The sequence below is a fragment of the Sphaerodactylus townsendi genome, linkage group LG03, assembly GCF_021028975.2.
Source record: "Sphaerodactylus townsendi isolate TG3544 linkage group LG03, MPM_Stown_v2.3, whole genome shotgun sequence".
NCBI classification, from domain to species: Eukaryota; Metazoa; Chordata; class Lepidosauria; order Squamata; family Sphaerodactylidae; genus Sphaerodactylus; species Sphaerodactylus townsendi.
In genome coordinates this window covers 159264120-159285355 of record NC_059427.1, presented here as the reverse complement: position 1 = coordinate 159285355, position 21236 = coordinate 159264120, and the positions used below count along the sequence as shown (strand labels likewise).

General features: G+C 51.4%; 2 protein-coding genes across 4 annotated transcripts in view; one reads left to right on the top strand and one right to left on the bottom strand.

Annotated features, from left to right (window-relative positions):
- LOC125429932 (breast cancer anti-estrogen resistance protein 3 homolog) overlaps nt 1–12811 on the top strand; it is a 47427-nt gene extending 34616 nt beyond the window's left edge. For all 3 annotated transcript variants that reach the window (XM_048491538.1, XM_048491539.1, XM_048491537.1), the window contains exons 7-10: nt 704–875; nt 2472–2583; nt 6448–6639; nt 12112–12811. In XM_048491538.1, coding sequence (XP_048347495.1) covers nt 704–875; nt 2472–2583; nt 6448–6639; nt 12112–12263 — 628 coding nt within the window. In that variant the 3' untranslated portion in view covers nt 12264–12811. The remainder of the gene's footprint in view (nt 1–703; nt 876–2471; nt 2584–6447; nt 6640–12111) is intronic.
- Nucleotides 12812–14424: 1613 nt separating this feature from the next.
- The window catches only part of TRIP10 (thyroid hormone receptor interactor 10), a 140589-nt gene continuing 133777 nt past the window's right edge, over nt 14425–21236 (bottom strand). Inside the window, 2 exon segments of the mRNA XM_048490618.1 lie at nt 14425–15802; nt 18861–18991. Of these exon segments, the coding sequence (XP_048346575.1) occupies nt 15654–15802; nt 18861–18991 (280 nt within the window). The 3' untranslated portion in view covers nt 14425–15653.

Here is a 21236-nt window from a genome sequence, read left to right as displayed (position 1 = left end):
GATGCTGCTGGAGCACAGGCACGTGTGGGGAGGAAAGCTGCTGGTGGGGGCATGTGGGGGACAGAAAGAAATCCTAGCATGGAGAACCTCCACTCCTACAGCTTGTGGGCCTACAGCTTGTGGGTCTTGCGGGGGAGCAGCAGTGGCGTAGGAGGTTAAGAGCTCGTGTATCTAATCTGGAGGAACCGGGTTTGATTCCCCACTCTGCTGCCTGAGCTGTGGAGGCTTATCTGGGGAATTCAGATTAGCCTGTGCACTCCCACACAGCTGGGTGACCTTGGGCTAGTCACAGCTTCTCGGAGCTCTCTCAGCCCCGCCCACCTCCCAGGGTGTTTGTTGTGAGGGGGGAAGGGCAAGGAGATTGTCAGCCCCTTTGAGTCTCCTTACAGGAGAGAAAGGGGGGGATATAAATCCAAACTCCTCCTCTTCTTGTTCTTCTTGTTCTTCTTGTTGTTCTTGTTCATGGAAGAAGAGTTTGGATTTATATCCCCCCTTTCTCTCCTGCAGGAGACTCAAAGGGGCTTACAATCTCCTTGCCCTTCCCCCCTCTTGTTGTTGTTCTTGTTGTTGTTCTTCTTCTTCTTAAGAAGGTTGCAGATTCTTCCCTGCTTCTGGCAGAGACCTTTCCTCGCCGGATCCAGAGGAAAAGGCCTCTGGAGGGAGCAGTGCTCAGGACTCCTCTGTGCTCTTTGGCAACCCCCAGGCACCACTTGATCGCTCTGGGCATTGCGGTGGACATCCTGGGCTGCACCGGGGCAGTGACGGACCGGGCGGCCATCTTGCACAAGATCATCCAGCTGGCCGTGGAACTCTGGCAGTCGGCGGGGGACCTCTTTGCTTTCTCCGCTGTGATGAAGGCCTTGCAGATGCCTCAGGTGAGGGGTGGGGAGGGAGAAGGTGGCTGGGAGGGACAGCAATACATAAGGGAGGGGTTGTGGCTCAGTGGTGGAACATCTGCTCGGCATGCAGAAGATCCCAGGTTCAAACCCTGGCATCTCCAGTTAACGGACAAGGCAGTAGGTAATGTGAGAGCAGCAGTGGCGTAGTGGTTAAGAGCAGGTGCATTCTAATCTGGAGGAACCGGGTTTGATTCCCCGCTCTGCCACTTGAGCTGTGGAGGCTTATCTGGGGGATTCAGATTAGCCTGTGCACTCCCACACATGCCAGCTGGGTGACCTTGGGCTAGTCACAGCTTCTTGGAGCTCTCTCAGCCCCACCTACCTCATAGGGTGTTTGTTGTGAGGGGGGGAAGGGCAAGGAGTTTGTAAGTCCCTGTGAGTCTCCTTACAGGAGAGAAAGGGGGGATATAAATCCAAACTCTTCGTCGTCTTATCCTCACAACAACCCTGTGTAGTAAATTAATCTGAAATGGTATGACTGGCTTAGGATCATGCAGTGAGCTCTCATGACACAAGTGGGTATTTGAACCTGGGAACTCTAAATAGTAGTCTAGGAGAAATTGGTTTTCGGAATCGACCCAGGGTCCGTGAAAGTACTGACCTAGGTCGATTCCACAGTCACTCCCCACAGCAGCCGAGGTCGTCGTGCTGGAGCCATGCTCAGAGGGCGGGATCACCTCGGCGCCTCTTCTCTTCGTTCCCGATTGGCTGCTTTTCCCCACCGTTAGTCTCCCGTTCTGCGCACGCCCAAAACACTTATCTGTGATTGGCTGAACGGGAGAATCACAGCAAGGAAGATCCCCCACTTTACTAGTTTCAACCTGAGTTCGACCTAGGTTGGCAGAAAAAACTATCTCCCTGGTGGAATCAGAAAGTTAACAATGGGGCTTTCCCCACTGACAGAGTTGAACTGGTTTCTACCTAGGTTCGCCTCAGTGAATCCCCACTGCCCCCGAGCTCAATATTGTTTTGTCTCAGTCCCCCCCACCCCCAGAACTGCAACATCCTTGTCGCAGTTATGAACTACACTTTTCTGCCAGAACAAGGTCGATACCGCTTCGAAGTGGGGAAGCATCGGAACGACACCTCATTCGTTCAACCAATCACGAGCCGCTTTTGTGGCATGTGCAGAATGGGAGAATCGTGGCGGGCAGAAAGCGCATGTAACTGTAAACTGTAAACTTTAAAAACTGTAAAAAAAAGAAAAGAACGCTCCCGTTTCCCGCTGTAACACAAGCGCCAATCACAATCGAGGAGCGAAACAGGCACCAAGATGGTCCCGCCCACTTAGCTCGGTTCCAGGGGGCCAACTCAGTTGCTGTGGGGACAGCCTGGAATCGCCCTCCACTGAAGGGAACCGAGTCGACCTTAGCTCCCTTCTGTAGTGGGGAAAGCCTCAATAAGAAGGGGCAGAGCTGGAACAGACCTGGGTTGAACTCAGCGGATGTGGGGAGTTCCTAGGGCAAACCTAGGTTGATTCCACAAGTGGGGAATCAGACTCCTTACTTGATCCTCCACGTGACTCACAGATGCAAAGTGGGAGGTGACTCGTGTTTGTTCCTCCTCCTTTAGATTACGCGGCTAAACCAAACATGGCGGCAGCTGCGGCAAGGCCACACACAGAGCGCCATCGTCTTTGAGAAGGAGCTCAAGCCCCTCATGGGGAGGCTGAACCGGGCCGAAGGTGAGTCTTGATAGGCTTTTTTTGCATCTAGTGAAGCAGAGGGACTGGTGGCTACTTCATGCGACAAGTCGGCCTTTGCGGCCAGGTGGTGACACTCCATGGACCCAGCTTTTAGGTTGGGTTGCTCTTTCCTTGTTCTTATAGGGTGGGGCTGTGGCTGAATGGCTGAGCTTCCTCTTGGTATTCAATCTCTGGCATCTCCAGTTACAAAGGACTAGGCCAGGGGTCTGCAACCTGCAGTTCTCCAGATGCTAATGGACTACAATTACCATCAGCTCCTGCCACCATGGCCAATTGGCTGATGGGAATTGTAGTCCATTAACATCTGGAGAGCCGCAGGTTGCAGACCCCTGGACTAGGCAGTAGGAGATGCAACAGACCTCCATCCGAGACCGCAGAGTGCCGCCACCAATCTAAGTAAACAATACTGACTTTGGGGTGTTGTGGGTTTTCCGGGCTGTATGGCCGTGTTCTAGTAGCATTTTCTCCTGGCGTTTCACCTGCATCTGTGGCTGGCATCTTCAGAGGAGACTGACTTTGATGAACTGATGCTCTGATTAAGGGCTTTTTCCACATTCTCATTTTCCTTGTTTGTAAGTTCCTGTTTCTTCAAGGGGTAGTGGTGGTTCCCGTTCTGCATACGTTCTGCTCTACCTAGGGGTTGATTCAATATTACATACATTTGTGTCTGGTTTATTACCCTGCAGATTTAAACTGCAGGTATTTCTGCTGGACATACATCTGAGGGATATCTAATCGACCACCAGAGGGAGCAAAACACATGCAAGACAGGAAGCTCATCCCCAAAAACAGGAACTTGCAAGCCAGAAAAACGTGGGAAAACCCTCAGTATAAGGCAGCTTCATGTGTTTGGGGAGGGGTCATAGCTCAGTGGTAGGGCATCAGCTTAGCACCGTGGTGGCGAACCTTTGGCACTCCAGATGTTATGGACTACAATTCCCATCAGCCCCTTCCAGCATGGCCAATTGGCCATGCTGGCAGGGGCTGATGGGAATTGTAGTCCATAACATCTGGAGTGCCAAAGGTTCGCCACCACTGGCTTAGCACCTTGTTCAGTTCTTGAGAGCATTACCAATTGAAAGGATGAGGCAGTCGGTGATTCGAAAGAGTCCTGTAGACCAGGGGTCTGCAACCTGCGGCTCTCCAGATGTTCATGGACTACAATTGGCCCAGCAGTTACTGAGGTATACTGTCTTCAACAAAAACACTGTTAGCTTTTTATGTATATAGACTAGCGGGGCCCAGCCACGTGTTGCTGTGGCTTATTGTGGTGAAATGGAAAAGGAACAGTAGCAGCAAATCAATTGCAGAGGCCAGCAGTATGTGCTCATGCAAACACACAGCCTGATACTGTGCGATGTCATTGATGTGTGTGCCCACATTCCTTGGGGGGGGGGAATGGAAAGGCACCCCTCCCACACATCTAGGCTGGCTGGTCATGATCCTTTACCTGGGAGAAAGTTTGGTTGGTGGCAATGGGTGTCGCTTCTGAGGAAACCCTCTTAGGGGTGCGATGTAGCCATTCAAAGTATGTCACGGTTGCTGTACCGAGCTTACTCCTGAGTAATGTGTGCCTGGTTTTCTTAACTGTAACTGCAGTATTCAGGGAATCTAGGGTGCCTGGCCCCTCCCTCCCATCCGTTGCATGTCGCCCCTCACTCTCTTCCCTCCCTCACTTCTCTTCCCTTGCATGCCACCCCTCCCCCTCCCTCCCTTCCCTTTCCCTCCGCTAGGGTGGATGCGTCATATCAAGATGCTGGGCCCCCTGCCTCCCCTCCCTTGCATGCCACCCCTCACTGTCTCCTCTCTCACTTCCCTTGCATGCCCCCCCTCCGTCCATTTCCTCTCCCTCCCTCTCTTCCCTTGCATGCCACCCCTCCCTCCCTCTCCCTCCCTTCCCTCTCCCTCGTGTGTATGTGTGTGTATATGTTTCACTTCCACTCGAGTTATTGCCTATGCACTGTTTTCACTGCTCATATCTGACCATCTGAGTGAACATTCTAAGCTGCACGAACATTCTAAGGGTGACAGTTACACACAGGCAGCTGCATGTCCTTCACCAGGGAGCGCCAGGAAAAAGGCGTTTTACCTGGGCCAGGTGTGAAATTTCAGGTATGTGAACATCTAAAAACACTCTCGCCTGGCTGACTATAGTGGCTGGGAATTTTCAGAGGAATTGGCCCAGCAGTTACTGAGTTATACTATACTATCATCAACAAAAACACTGTTAGCTTTTTATATATATAGATGTTATGCTTATGCGATTTTTACCATGTGAAATCTTACGATTATTGTCATTTGCTGCTTGTATTGCTTATGTTTATTGATGTTATTATTTTGTAATGTTATGCCTATTGCTGTTTTGTTGATTGCTGTTTGTTGTTTATATTATTATTGTTTGTTGTTTATATTATTATTGAGCGCTGTATTTTAATAAGGACCACTACTAAATGTACGGAGTTTATTTATCTATTTAACTGTGTTGTAACTGTGTTGTAACAACTGTGTTGTTATTTATCTATTTAACTGTGTTGTGAACCGCCCTGAGCCTTCTGGGGGAGGGCAGTATACTACCATTATTATTATTATTATTATTATTATTATTATTATTATTATTATTATTATTATTATTATTATTAATAATAATAATAATAATAAGCCGATACATTACAACTTCCTAGGCCTCTGGGTGAGGCTCGAATTGTAATTAAGGCCAACAACCAGCTAAAGATCTGGCAGCTGTGAAATCTACAATAATAATAATTGTCCACCACCCTGAGCCCTACGGGGGGAGGGCGGGTTATAAATCGAATAATAAAATGAAAGGGGCAAAAGCCAGGAGCTTGTCAGAGTTTACAGCCGTTTGAAATACTGTTCGGTGGTGGTTTCACAAAGCCTGAAAAATTGTGCAATTTAGCCCCAGAGTAGCCAAAATGGTCCCATGAAGAGGGGGGCGGGGGGAGAGGCAGAGGTGGTGCTGGAAAGGAAGTTGCTGTTCTGGCAAAGTGCCTGGCTTCATCTTGTGATTGGCTCAAACAGTTGAGCCCTCCCCCTCCCATGTTCAGTGCATCAAAGGGTCAGCCTTCAGGTTGGGAGAGCTCACCAAATTACAACTGGTCTCCAGACCATAGAGGTCTGTTCCCTTGGAAGAAATGGATGCTTTGGTGGAGGGAGTCTGTGGCGCCGAGGTCCTTCACCTCCCCAAACCGCAGGCACCCCCAAATCTCCAGGATTTTCCCACAGTCTAGGACTCACTACTTTTTTTTTTATGCAGTCATTTGATGTCCAGTTGTGGTTGCAAGACGGAGGTGCTGCGCGCATGAGTTTCTGAGCCTTTCATTGTGAAGCTGCTTTAGCCCGTCGGTCTTGCATCCTCTTTCTGATACCGGGGGGTGGGGGTGGGGGAGCAGAAATCTTTCCCAGTCCTGTTGCTGATCCTCTTAACCATGTGGAGGCCCTTCTGCATGCCCGACACAGGAGCAGCAGTGGCGCAGGAGGTTAAGAGCTCATGTATCTAATCTGGAGGAACCGGGTTCGATTCCCAGCTCTGCCGCCTGAGCTGCAGAGGCTTCTCTGGGGAATTCAGATTAGCCTGTGCACTCCCACACACGCCAGCTGGGTGACCTTGGGCTAGTCACAGCTTCTCGGAGCTCTCTCAGCCCCACCTACCTCACAGGGTGTTTGTTGTGAGGGGGGAAGGGCAAGGAGATTGTAAGCCCCTTTGAGTCTCCTGCAGGAGAGAAAGGGGGGATATAAATCCAAACTCTTCTTCTTCTTGTCTCTGAGATCCCCCTGCCTTAAAGCTTATTCTTCACCTGTGTCTGTTCTGCGTCTGTCCCACAGGAGATGAGGTCCCCTCCCTGAAGGAAGTGGCCGTGCCTCACATCCTGCCCCTCCTCTGCCTGATGGAAGGAGAAGAGCTTCTGGGGGAGAACGAGGAGACCTGCGCGGTCCTCTTGCGCATCCTGGCAGCTGCCCGCTCCGTTGCAACCAACACCGGTGTCTTTCGTGCCAACGCGGAGGCGAAACTGCAAGGTAGGATCCCGAGAAAGCTGAGCCAACCCCCCTGTTCAGCTGCTACACTAGTAGCTGGTAATTTCATTTTTTCGCCTATAGATCCTGTTTCATATCCAGCTTAGGGCCAAACTCGACGGGCAGGTTTTTCAAGAGTTTGGGTCCCCAAATAGCATCCGGGAGGAGTGGGAGTTGCTGTTCCAGGTGGACGTGGAATTAAAAAAGGGGGAATGACTCTTCCCACGTTGCTGTTTTGGCATGAGAAAATGGCTTGGAGAGAGAGGCAGGGGCCCTTCCTCCCCTTGTGGGGATGTGCCAAGCCCATTTTGGCCCTCCTTTGCTTTTGAAGATGCCATTCCTCATTCCTGCTGTGTGGCTGCAGGGAATGCAAGCCCCAACGCTTCTAGAAACCTCTCCATCTAGTCTGGCTGTTGGTTTCATCAGAAACTGAGGACTAAATGTTCGTGGAGGCAGAGAGTGAGTTTCAAGGCTGAGCTTGAGCCAAGGGCTTTGACCTTGAAGCAGGAAGAAGAATTTGGATTGATATCCCCCCTTTCTCTCCTGTAAGGAGACTCAAAGGGGCTTACAGTCTCCTTTCCCTCCCTCCCCCCAACAAAACCGTGAGATGGATGGGGCTGAGAGAGCTCTGAAGAACTGTGACTAGCCCAAGATCACCCATCTGGCATGTGTTGGAGTGCACAAGCTAACCAGATAAGCCTCCACAGCTCAAGTGGCAGAGCAGGGAATCAAACCTGGTTCTCCAGATTACAGTGCACCTGCTGTTAACCACTACACCACGCTGGCTCTTCCCATGGAGGAGCTGCTGCACTACTGACTCCAGGGCGATTTGCTGGCCAGGCGCTGGGCATTCTCGATTGCTGATCTTCCTCCTGACCCTTCCCTGGAGCGTCAATGCAAAAGTGGGTGCCTCCTGCCCTCTACTGCACGTGTTGCTGGGTGAAAGGTTGGCACCTCTCTTTTCCTACCAAGGCCAAAATGGGCATGGACCCTCCTTGGATTCTGCCACTTCCTCTTTCCACAGACATTATGTTGTGTCCTGGCCCCGCCCCCGTGTCCACAGACAGCTGCATTCAAGAAATAGCTGACCTGCTCCAAAACATGAAATAGAACAAGAACCAGGTTAGCCAACCCCCCAAATTTCTTGCCACAACACAAAGAAGCGTAACAAATTGATATACTGTATTAACTATTACTCATATACTAGTCAGCAATCAATGAACAGAAATCATATCGAATGTCCATGAAATACTTCTAACACACAGTCCGTTTCTACTCATTCATAGTCCATTGAGAGAACAAGTCAAAGCACGATGGGACCACAGTCCACTCACCACGCTACCAAAATGTGTGAATAGCCGGACAAACCAGCTGGGCAGGTTGAAGACGCGGCTATTTGGCTAACCCGGTTCTTGTTCTATTTCATTTCTTGCATTCTTGCCTTTTCTGCTTCCACTGCTCCAAAACATGCCTATAATTGCCTTTGGTGATCAAAATCTGGAAGTCGGATAGCAGTGGGAAATTTTCTCAGCAAGCAAAGCATGCAAGCGTGAGAGGAGGGCGACCAAAATGGTTAAAGTAGGAGAGGCTTAGGGAACTGGGGATGTTTAGTTTGGCAAAGAGAAGGTGAAGAGGTGACATAACGGCCATGTTTAGATATTCGAAGGGATGTCACGTTGGGGAGGGAGCAAGCTCGTTTTCTGCAACTCCAGAGACTAGGGCCAGGAGTAATGGGTTCAAGGTGAAGGAAAAGAGATTCCACCTAAACATCAGAAAAAACTTCCTGACAATCAGGGCTGTCAGACAGTGGAATGCGCTACCTCAGAGTGTGGTGGAGTCTCCTTCTTTGGAAGTTTTCAAACAGAGGCTGGCTGTCCATCTGACAGGAGTGTTTTGATTGGGTGTTCCTGCACTGCAGGGGGTTGGACTTGATGGCCCTTGGGGTCTCTTCCAACTCTATGATTCCATGAGAGCAACCCTACAGAGGGGCCAGCGTGGGCAACTTTTGCAAAGGGGCAGAGGGGTGGCATGTAAGGGAAGGGGAGTGAGTGAGGGGTGCATGCAAGGGAGAGGAAACAAAGCTCCAAGAGCAATTATCAGCAAGCTCTAAAAAAACAGAGTAAAGCAATGCAAAGCATGTTTATTGGTGGACGCTCTACAGTGCAGGTGCCTCCTTGTTAGAACTGCCACCAGATTTTTGCCCCACTGCAAAACAAGTAGCGAAGCTGGAGGGTTAGATAAATTCTAGATAAATTCAGGATGAAGGCCTGAGGATGAGGGGTGGCATGGAAGGGAGGCAGTGGTGGGATCCAAAAATTTTAGTAACAGGTCCCCATGGTGGTGGGATTCAAACTGTGGCGTAGCGCCAATGGGGCTGGGCGGGGCATGAAGGGGGCGTGGCCGGGCATTCCTGGGCGGGGCTGTGGCAAGGATGCAGCCGCTGCGCCGGTCCTTGGGCGGGAAACGAATGCACGCAGGCGCAGGCTGCCACGCACGCCAGTGCACCTCCTGCTAGACTGCTTCCAGTTCTGCACGCTACTGCTGAGAGGAGGGGCGTAACGAAGGCAAAAATCACGTGGCAAAATCACCCATTAGTAACCCCCTCCCGGCACACACAAATAATTAGTCACCTACTCTTGGGAACCTGTGAGAACCTGCTGGATCCCACCTCTGAAGGGAGGGACCTCCCCTCTGCCTGGGCATGGCTTGAGGGAGCTGAGGCTGTGCTAGCCTCAGGCAAGGCCTTTTCAGCATGAGCTGGCTCTGCCAAGGTAGCTCTGAAACCCACCAGCCCGGCTCTGTATCCTGCAACTCCTATTGGCGGTTTGCATGCTCAGGATATCACCTGAAGCTTTCTGGCTGAAGGGTCAGGAGTGACAAAGAAGCAGCGTTTCCTGCTGAGGCTTGCTTCACGTTCCTTTTCTTGAGCGAGGGAGCAAGGCGATCCAGTATGGAACTTGAGTTGAAGGAAATCCCCCTTGTGGAGCGCATGTCGCAGTGGGAGGGGCAGGCTGCTGAGGGCGGGGTTCACATCCTGTTTAAACACCATCACCAAAACCACTGAGGGGCTGGTTTCCCATTAGGGCAGAGCTGGGCATTATACGGCCCGCGGGCCATATCTGGCCCGCCGGATGACCCTGACTGGCCCCCCTGCCTTTTGGCCCGGCCCTCCACAATATTTTCTGTTTCTTATGCAGCCCCATGGAAAAAATAATTGCCCACCCCTGCATTAGGGTGTACAATTCACAGACTGTTGTTGTAATTCTGTATTGCAAAGTCACGAAAGGCACGATGATCGTTGTGTTGATCTCTGGAAGCGTCATTATCATTCTGAAAAGCTGTGTCAGGGGAAAGTTTCCAATTAAATAAGTATTGGAACAATACCCCTAAATCAGGGGTGTCCGACTCAGGCGCCTCAGATGTTCATGGACTACAATTCCCATCAGCCCCTGCTGGCATGGCCAATTGGCCTTACCAGCAGGGGTTGATGGGAATTGTAGTCCATGAACAACTGACATGCCAGGGTTGAGCACCTCTGCTCTAAATGGATAATCCTTAGATGATTAGTGAGCCAGCGTGGTTCAGGGGCTTGCGTGATGGACCCAGATGGGAGAGACAGAGGTTGGTAACCTCACTCAGCCATGGAAGTTTGCTGGGTAAATTTGGGCAAATCACACACAGCCTAACATACCTCGCAGGGTTGTTGTGAGAATAAAATAAGAAGAGGAGGGGGTGAATGAGCTGCATTGGGTTCCCCCAATTCCCCCAATGCAGGGGAGAAAGGCGGACTGTAAATAAAGTAAATAAAATACATAATAAACTGAACTGAAATTAAACTGATTACTTGTTGAGTATGAGCAGGAGTGGTGTGGTGGTTAAGAGCAGATGCGCTCTAATCTTGATTTGCACAATTTGATTCCCTGCCCTCCAACACATGCCAGCTGGGTGACCTGGGGCTAGTCACAGTTCTTTGGAGCTCTCTCAGCCCCACCCACCTCACAGGGTGTTTGTTGGTGGGGGGGGGAAGGGCAAGGAGATTGTAAGCCCCTTTGAGTCTCTTGCAGGAGAGAAAGGACGGATATAAATCCAAAATCGTCTTCTTCTTCTACTTCCAGGTCCCAGAGGCTCAAAGGGGCTTACAATCTCCTTGCCCTTTCCCCCTCACAGCAAACACCCTGTGAGGTGGGAGGGGCTGAGAGAGCTCCGAGAAGCTATGACTAGCCCAAGGTCACCCAGCTGGCATGTGTGGGAGTGTACAGGCTAATCTGAATTCCCCAGATAAGCCTCCACGGCTCAGGTGGCAGAGCGGGGAATCAAACCCGGTTCCTCCAGATTAGAATGCACCTGCTCTTAACCACTACGCCACTGCTGCTCCTGATATCTAGAGCGTTGGCCTTCGAAGAGGTTGTGCCCTGCAGACCAGGTGGGGAGCACGTTTTCTCCCCCACCTCTGGCTCTCCTGCCTCCACAACTCAATCCCTAATCCCACTATTACTGGCAGTAATTGAGAGCCAGCGTGGCGTAGTGGTTAAGAGCAGGTGCACTCTAATTTGGGGAGCCGGGTTTGATTCCCTGCTCTGCCACTTGAGCTGTGGAGGCTTATCTGGTGAACCAGATTAGCTTGTGCACTCCCACACATGCCAGCTGGGTGACCTTGGACTAGTCACAGTTCTTTGGAGCTCTCTCAGCCCCACCCATCTCACAGGGTGTTTGTAGGGGGGGGAAGGGAATGGAGATAGTAAGCCCCTTTGAGTCTCCTTACAGGAAAGAAAGGGGTGGGGGGCGGATATAAATCCAAACTCTTCTTCTTCTCTTCAGTAGTACATACTGGAATTGAGACAGGTGGATGGGGCCTTGAAAGATCAGGCATTTTATTGGGCTGGCAGTACATGACTTATGCAACTCAACTTCAGGGCCTGCTTCCTGTCCCTCTGTACTGAAATCACAGGGGCTCGTGTGATTTCCGTCCAAGGCTTCAGCCTGCCCCAGGGGTGGTGACCGCATCCCTCCAGTGTGGCAAGCTGGTGCCTCCAGCAGGCACTTTGGGGCATCGCTTAGGCCTCACAGTCCTTTGAGTAGGTCACTAGATTGTGCACTCAGCAGCAGTGGCATAGGAGGTTAAGAGCAGCAGCAGTGGCGTAGGAGGTTCTCATGTATCTAATCTGGAGGAACCGGGTTTGATTCCCCGCTCTGCCGCCTGAGCTGCGGAGGCTGATCTGGGGAATTCAGTTTAGCCTGTACACTCCCACACACGCCAGCTGGGTGACCTTGGGCTAGTCACAGCTTCTCGGAGCTCTCTCAGCCCCACCCACCTCACAGGGTGTTTGTTGTGAGGGGGGAAGGGCAAGGAGATTGTAAGCCCCTTTGAGTCTCCTGCAGGAGAGAAAGGGGGGGATATAAATCCAAACTCCTCTTCTTCTTCTACCCGGCTCTTCCCCAGGCTCACTCCTTTGGTATTTTCTTTCCTCCCTCTAGGACTCCAAGCCTTCCCTGAGCTTCTGGAAGCTTTCAGAACAGAGTTTGCCCTTCTGTTATTCTGGGGCAGCAAAGGAGCTGAAGCAGGCAGGACCGAGCGCCACCGAAAATTCGACAGGATTCTGACCGTCCTTTCCCAGAAACTAGAGTGAATGAGGCTGGGGCAGTGTCGGTTCACCCTTCTGGAAATGAACGCAGCCTTATTGGAATGGGCACAAGGCCAGGGAGGCGCGCTAGAAGTGGCCTCTGGAGCCGTACTGGGCTGCTGCATCCGCTGGCTGCAATGCACTTCGGATGGAGACCAGCTTTGGGAGTTGTGAAATTCATCAGCCGGACAAGTGGTCCTGGCCTTCCCCATGGTAGAGCGTGCGCCTCGGGCTGGTCTCATGTGAACAAGTCGATTCACTTCCCCCTCCTTAACGTAAAGCCATGCGGTGTCCTGGTCCTAGAGGCTGCTGTGTGCCCCAGCTGGCAGGCAGAAGTTCAAACAGTGTAGCCCCAGTGGGGGAGGACACAGGCTCCTTCTGCCCACCTCTTCTACTACTGTACGTGTTCCCATCAAGATGCCTCCTACCTGTGGCAACCCTATGAATCAACGTCCATCGATGTAGGGGTGAGCCAGCGAACCCGGCAGAGCTTCAGACAGAGCACAGGAATGCCTGTGCCATCTGTTGCCCTCTGGGCAAGCACCCTCACCGGTCACAAGACCCCCATGACTCACGGGTCACAAGATGTTCTGGACAAAGGGACAAAAGGTGCATACCCCCAGGTATGGATTAGGTCCAGACAGGAACGTTTCCTCCTGCACGTACGCAGCCCCTATGATTCATGTATTGTGCAACATTCTCCCGCTCTCTCGCCTTCCCAAAAACCCTAATAAAAGGTGCCAGGGACCCCAGTTCGGCAGAGTAGCCAGATCCACGGATCACGCTATATCGCCACTGGCTTCTCTCCACCGGATGATATCGCTGCGTCTCGCCTATTCCTTGCGTCGCCCGTAACGACTTCACACCACAACTTGCAAACTGAGGACTGTGTCTCCCATTATGGAACCAGCCCGTTTCATGTCAAGCCTCCCTCTTTTCTTCTGCCTCCAAACCTTTCCAAAGCGCTGTTTTTCCTTCTCCGGTGACTTGTCTTCCTCTTCTCGTTATGTGACCAAAACACGAGAACTTCAGTTGAGTCATTTTAGCTTCTATGGACAGATTTGATCTGGGATCTGCTGGTTTGGTTTTTGGGCGGTTTAGGAGACCCGTAACACTCCCTGCCAACACATTTCAAAGGAATCTACTTTCATCATACTATAGTGGGCGGCCGTACAGAAGGGGGAGCCGGGGTCCTTTGGGCTTCCTGCCTTAACTCTCCTGCCCTCTGCTTCCTTGAGAGCAGGGACGTAACGAGGCAAACTGTAGCCCTGGGCAAAACCTGAGTTGGATGCGCCCCCCCCCCCAATAGGCGGCCACTCCACCACGACCAAATTTTTTTGCACCAGGACATTGGTGCCTGCAGGGGGTGCATTTTTAGACATATCAGCACTTAAATGTCAGCGTATCATCAGGAGACTGTCCTTATGCTACCCCCCCAAGTTTGGTGAGGTTTGGTTCACGGAGTCCAAAGTTATGGACTCCCAAAGGGGGTGCCCCATCCCCCATTGTTTCCAATGGGAGCTAATCCCCAAATTGCGTGCCCTGTGCAGCCCTTTGTCTGGAGTTAGGTCAAAACTCCTTGGAATCAGCCTTTGGGAGTCCATAACTTTGGACTCCCTGAACCAAACCTCACCAAACTTGGGGGGTAGCATAAGGACAGTCTCCTGATGATACGCTGAAATTTTGGTACCGCTAGCCTAAAAACTGCACCCCCTGCAGGCCAAAAATGGAAAACCACTAAAAATACCCCAAAACAAACCCAGCATTTTGATGCCCCCCACAAGGTGATGCCCTGGGCAGCTGCCCACCTTGCCCAATGGGCATTACGCCAGTGCTTGAGAGGGTCCTTTCTCTCGGCTGTCATTAGTCCTAACTGCAGCGGCATTTCCTAGATGGGGAGGGGAGAGAAGGCGGCAAACAGCCAGACAGCCAGGATGTGGATGTTCAAAACAAAAGTGTGGGCAGTAGCCCGTCAAGGCTGGAGGTGAGGAAGCAGGCTCAGAGGATAACCCCCCCCCTCCCCAATTGTCTCATGTCGTGTGTTTGGATTTGGGGGAGAGGGGGAGAACAGAGGTAAGCCCAAGACCTTGAGTGTCCACAAGTATCAAGCGAAGAGCATTTTTACATATTAAAAGGCCAGAGGAACAAATGAACACAACCTCCCGACTGCAGAGGCAGCCCATAAGCTAATTTTATCTGCAATTTCAGAGTGTGTAAAAAGGCACCAGGCTGACCTGGAAATACATTCTACATCTCCAGAGAGAGAAGGTGGCTCAGGAACCCCCTGGGGGAGGGGCCTACAGGTATGCACAGTTCATGCCAGTCAATAGGCTAAACCAAGTAGTAAAATAAATTGGTCACTGTATAAAAAGGCTAATACATTAGTATTTTTTTTTAAAGACACCACACAAAATACAGAGGTTGGGAGCGGGGGGGAGAAGGGGAGGGGTTGAGAGAGAAATTGCGGGGAGGGGGCACAGCGTGCCAGGTGTTCCTGGCTGCAAAGGCCACTGGGAAAGGGACTCGAGATAGGCACTTTCCAAGGGCAGAGTGGGCCAGGGGCCTCGAGTCCAGGCCAAATAAAGTGCATTCAAGGAAAGAGAACCTGGATGTTGGTTAGCAGCCAGAATTGGCCTGGAGGCTGCCCTCTCCACAAGTTTGCTTGCGGGCAGCTGCCCCCGCCCCCTAAGGTCAGCTGACCAGCCTTCCCAAGCACACAGCTGTTCTCCCGGAGGTGCAGGGCCTCTTGTGAAAGGAGAGCCCAAGACCGGCCCAGCAGCAACAGCACGGGGTGGGAGGCCCAGATGCCCCCACAGACCCATTCTCAGAGGCACCACGCCTGGAGGCGCTGTGGGGGCAGACACGGCGTGCCGAGTGCAGCATCGAGGAGGGAGAGAGGTAGCTCTGCTCCACTCAGCCTGCGCCTTGCTGGCAGGAAGGGAAAAGAGCTGTTTCGAGCAGTCCCGCTGGCCCCCCACTCTGCAGACAGAAAGGAGCGTCCCTTTTTTATATGCTCCATGTTTCCAATGTCCATGGAGTTGGGTGTGGGGGTGATGTTCACTCCTGGCTGGAGAACCATTCCCTAGGACTGTGGCAGAGCTGTGCTTACATCAGAAGCTGGTGCAGGGAAAAGCGTTACTAGTTGGGTGCATAGCAGAAGGAAGCCCGTCTTTCACCCCCTCTCTCGCCCGAGAGCTTTTTTTTCCTCTGGAGGAAGGCGATTATCTCGCTCCCTGACCTCTGCAGCAGTAATTTGGCAGAGTGTTCCTTCTTTGACGTTTCCCAACAGGCAGGTACCGAGCGACCTGAAATGCTGCACCCCCAAGGTTGGTTCGCAAGGTCCAAGTCGCAGCTTTTGGGATGCCGCTCGCTCGCTCCTCCCGCCCCCCCCCCCGTTCAGTTTAGGCTGACGCGCAGGTAGGAGGTGGGGACGTATCCCTCCCCCCCTTTGCTTCGTCGGACGCGGGACCACCCATCCCCTTTGTCTTCCTCCATCAAGCTGAGCTCTTCACCCTCCTGCATAGATATGGTGCCCTCGCTAGAACCTGGTGGGGGAAAAAGAAACGGGAACATAAGAACATAAGAACAAGCCAGCTGGATCAGACCAGAGTCCATCTAGTCCAGCTCTCTGCTACTCGCAGTGGCCCACCAGGTGCCTTTGGGAGCTCACATGCAGGATGTGAAAGCAAGGGCCTTCTGCGGCTGTTGCTCCCAAGCACCTGGTCTGTAAAGGCATTTGCAATCTCAGATCAAAGAGGATCAAGATTGGTAGCCATCAATCGACTTCTCCTCCATAAATCTGTCCAAGCCCCTTTTAAAGCTATCCAGGTTAGTGGCCATCACCACCTCCTGTGGCAGCATATTCCAAACACCAATCACACGTTGCGTGAAGAAGTGTTTCCTTTTATTAGTTCTAATTCTTCCCCCCAGCATTTTCAATGAATGCCCCCTGGTTCTAGTATTGTGAGAAAGAGAGAAAAATCTCTCTCTGTCAACATTTTCTACCCCGTGCATAATTTTATCGACTTCAATCATATCCCCCCTCAGACGTCTCCTCTCCAAACTAAAGAGTCCCAAACGCTGCAGCCTCTCCTCATAAGGAAGGTGCTCCAGTCCCTCAATCATCCTGGTTGCCCTTCTCTGCACTTTTTCTATCTCTTCAATATCCTTTTTGAGATGAGGCGACCAGAACTGAACACAGTACTCCAAGTGCGGTCGCACCACTGCTTTATATAAGTGCATGACAATCTTTGCAGTTTTATTCTCAATTCCTTTCCTAATTATCCCCAGCATAGAGTTTGCCTTTTTCACAGCTGCCATGCATTGAGTTGACATTCCCTCTGTTGCTGCATAGTCCGCTTTAAGTCTTGGGGAGAAAGGCAGGCTATAAATGTAGAAAACAAATCAGCCATGCAAAGGAAGGCCAAAAAACACGTGATGCTCCAAGACAGCAAATGGTGGGGGGCGGGAGTCAGGAAATGCTGGTTTCTTTGCGGCAAATTTATAACGGGTTGCAACCATTACACAGGAAGTTGTTTTCCTTTTCCCCATTCACATGCGTGCTGCGCCAGTGGCGATTGGAGCCCATGGAAACAATCTGGGTTGCTTTTGCGCCTTTGCATGGAGCCATTTCTCTCTCTTTTTTTAATTTCCAGCAACACATGCATAGCTACGCAGGCAGAGGTGGAGCTACGGGGGGAGGGGGGAAGGAGGGTTGTGCGTTGCACCGGGTGTGCATCTAGGGGAGGGAAAATCACCTTCCCCCACTTACCTTAGTGAAACAGTGCAGGCTGGAGAAGTGGCCTGTTCCCTTCAGGCTGAAAATGGCCTGGTGGGAACTACACTTGCAAGCCCCAAGGTCTCAGGGAAGTGTAGTTCCCACAAGGCCGTTTTCAGCCTGAAGGGAACAGGCCGCTTCTCCAGCCTGCGCTGTTTCGCTAAGGTAAGTGTGTGTGTGTGTGTGTGGGCACCGCGGGGGGGGGGGGGGCAGGGTGCCGTGGATGGGGAGGAGGTGCAAAGAACACAAAGTGCGTACCTGCGCAGTATGGCCCAGCTACGACTCTGTATGCAGGCATGCAGAAATGAACCCCCACACCCATGGGGGACCAGAGTGGCAAAGCTCTCCTCCCTACTGCGCCAGCAGGAAGATCCTGATGGCATCACCTGCGTGCTGCAGTTCTGCAAGAGAGGTGCTGGATGGGGTGCGAAGCACACAATTCAGTATATTGTCGAAGGCTTTCATGGCCGAATTCAACTGGTTGTTGTGGGTTTTCCGGGCTGTGTGGCCATGGTCTGGTAGATCGTGTTCCTAATGCTTTGCCTGCGTCTGTGGCTGGCATCTTCAGAGGTGTATCACAGAGAGAAGTCTTACACTGTTACACAGTGTGTAACAGACTTCCCTCTGTGATACACCTCTGAAGATGCCAGCCACAAATGCAGGTGAAACGTTAGGAACAAGATCTACCAGACCATGGCCACACAGCCCGGAAAACCCACAACAACCACACAATTCAGCTTCCTTTATTGCCTTTATTTTTAAAAGTACGGTCCTATCTGTTTGCAACCATCTGCCTAGTGCCAGAGGTGGAGAGGGATGAGTATCATTTGATGCTGCTAGCTCAGTGAGGCGAAGGATTTGCAGACCTGACTGTCTCTTGGTAGAAATATCCCAGAAGGATATTGAAGGACAGAAAGAGGCGAATGCCCTGAATTGGCCATGCTGGCAAGGGGTGATGGGAATTGTAGTCCATGCACATCTGGAGAGCCGCAGGTTGCAGAGCCCTGGCCCAGGCTAACCTGATCTCATCGGATCTCATAAGCTAAGCAGGGTCGGCCCTGTTGGTACTCGGATGGGACGAGCAAGGTGGCTCCACAAAGGCAAGGACTCCTGGGAAGTGTAGTTCCCACCAGGCCATTTCCAGCCTGAAGGGAACAGGCCGCTTCTCCAGCCTGCACTGTTTTACTAAGTTAAGTGGTGGAAGGTGAAGCCACCCCTGTCTGCCTCTAGCTTGGGAAACCCTGTCTGCTGCCATTTGTTGGCATTTTCTGTTACCCAAATGGCGGATGATCCCTGAAAGCTGAAATCTCAGGAGTCCAAGGGGTTATGGACTTTTCAAGAAGTCGAAAGCCTCATGCTGTGCATTAGCAGTACATAACCTGGTGAACGATCAGAAAAGTCCGATGCCGTGGCTAAATAGCGGCATCAAGTAAACGAATCGGGCGCCTGGAAATCAGAGAAGCTACCAGTAGCGGGAGTATAACTGTAAGAAAAGTTAGGCTGTTTGATTTGCACAGCTTAACATTATTTGCACAAAACAATTCTACATGAAGGGAAGCTGATTTCTGCAGGGCGTTTAGGCCCGAGGTTGTAATTCTGACAGGGGTGGCAAGGAGAGAAAAAGAAAACGCACAATTTACACGACAATTCAGTCAAACGTCTTCCTCCCATCCCTCAAACAGGTGGCAAGTTAGGATAGAGCAGAATGGAAAACAAGACCTCCCATCTCCTGTTGCCTTTGGCACAAGGTATGCAACACCGCGACCCTCCCAAGCTAAGGGTGCCAAATTTGCTTCTCGTCAACGTGAGAGCGGTTGAGCAGGTACCTTCAAACTGGTACAAGGCCACACAGGTGCCCACGGGAGAGGCCAGGTCTTCTTCAAAGTCCTCGTCAAATTCCGTGTAGATGGGCTGGTTCAGGGTGTCCTGGCTTTCGTCGGAGAGGGTGGCGTCTGGGCTGCAAGGGGTTAAGGGCAAGCGTTGAGGGAGCTGCGCTGGCAGGCTAAAATTCTTCTCCAAAAATTCTTCTCCAAATCTGACCAACCCCCCCCCCCCCGGCTGCTTCCCACCCCCACAGCTAACACCCACAAATGCCCATTGACATTTTGTGATTGGCTCCACCTCCTCTGGAAGTCAGTTTATAATTGCGCCCAACTGCCCTGCCAGTCAGGACTTGTTTTCTGTACATTCAGGTGTGAACACGGCGCACACAAGCAGCCCGTCAAGTATGCGTTGTGTCTGCGTGTGATATTATTAGCCACCCAATTTGCAGTTGGCTCGTCAGTCCTGTATTTTGTCCCTGGGTGTTCCATACCAAGAACAAGCAGGGAAATGCAACACAGCAACCAGCTCCAATCTCACCTTTGCCACAAATGTATCAGGTGGCTAGAGACTGGCATGGATTCAGACTCATGCGCCCTCACCTGTAAGGTGCGCCTTCACTTGCAGGGCTTTGCATATATCAGAGGTAATGTTTGTGATGTGCTGACATTTAAGAACATAAGAACATAAGAACAAGCCAGCTGGATCAGACCAGAGTCCATCTAATCCAGCTCTCTGCTACTCGCAGTGGCCCACCAGGTGCCTTTGGGAGCTCACATGCAGGATGTGAAAGCAAGGGCCTTCTGCGGCTGTTGCTCCCGAGCACCTGGACTGTTAAGGCATTTGCAATCTCAGATCAAAGAGGATCAAGATTGGTAGCCATCAATCAACTTCTCCTCCATAAATCTGTCCAAGCCCCTTTTAAAGCTATCCAGGTGAGTGGCCATCACCTGTGGCAGCATATTCCAAACACCAATCACACGTTGCGTGAAGAAGTGTTTCCTTTTATTAGTTCTAATTCTTCCCCCCAGCATTTTCAATGGATGCCCCCTGGTTCTAGTATTGTGAGAAAGAGAGAAAAATTTCTCTCTGTCAACATTTTCTACCCCATGCATAATTTTATAGACTTCAATCATATCCCCCCTCAGACGTCTCCTCTCCAAACTAAAGAGTCCCAAACGCTGTAGCCTCTCCTCATAAGGAAGGTGCTCCAATCCTTCAATCATCCTCGTTGCCCTTCTCTGCACTTTTTCTATCTCTTCGATATCCTTTTTGAGATGTGGTAAACTGTTTCCCGCTAATTTATTACTGTAATTGGGGTCCCCAACCTTTTTCAGCCTGCTGGCATATTTGGAATTCTGGCATAGCGCAGTGGGTGCAATCACACAAAATGGCTGCCAGAGGGGGTGGAGCCAACCGCAAAATGTCAAGGAACGAGTTTGTATATAATTCCAGTAGTACCTCTTCAACTTTTCAGGCAGAAGCTCAGTTTAACACAGTGGTTCTCAACCTTCCTAATGCTGCGACCCTTTAATACAGTCCCTCATGTTGTGGTGACCCCCAACCCTAACATTTATCCATTTTACAGATGGAGAACACTGATGCAGAGAGTCTTAGGCGACCCCTGTGAAACGGTCGTTCGGCCCCCAAAGGGGTCGCGACCCACAGGTTGAGAACCACTGGTTTAATAGGATGTGTCTTAATCTGGCACAGCCAATCAGAATCCTTCTTGGCCAAAAGCCTCACACTCTTTCTAAAAAAGCAATTGGTGGGTGTCACTGCACCCAGGGGAACCACACTGGAAGCCCTGTATATCTGGTTCTCTTCTTCTTACAGAAGAAGAAGAAGAAAAGTTGGATTTATATCTCCCTTTTCTCTCCTGAAAGGCGACTCAAAGTGGCTTACAGTCTCCTTTCCCTTCCCACCAACAAACACCCTGTGAGGCGGGTGGGGCGGACAGAGCTCCGAAGAACTGTGACTAGCCCAAGGTCACCCAGCTGGTGCGTGTTGGGAGTGCACAAGCTAATCTGGTTCTCCAGATTAGAGTGTACCTGCTCTTAACCACTACACCACGCTGGCTCTCAAGGGAAAAGGGGGAGGGGAGAAGAGCTGAGCCCCAGTACAGAGGGGGCTTTTCAGCCTCTATTTGATGCTTTCTCCTGAAAAGGAAAACCATGTGGTCTGTGGGTCAGAGAAACGGGTGTGGATCCAGGGAGAGTTTCCTGCACCCTTTCCCAGCCAGGTCCTCCACTCCAACATTGGGGGAATGGTCCAAATTCACAGCGATAAGCAATGAATGTTAGACCAACGCCTGTCTCTCCATTGCTTCCGGAAAAACAAGGTGGTGTAGTGGTTAGTGTTGGGCCCTAGGATGCAGAAAA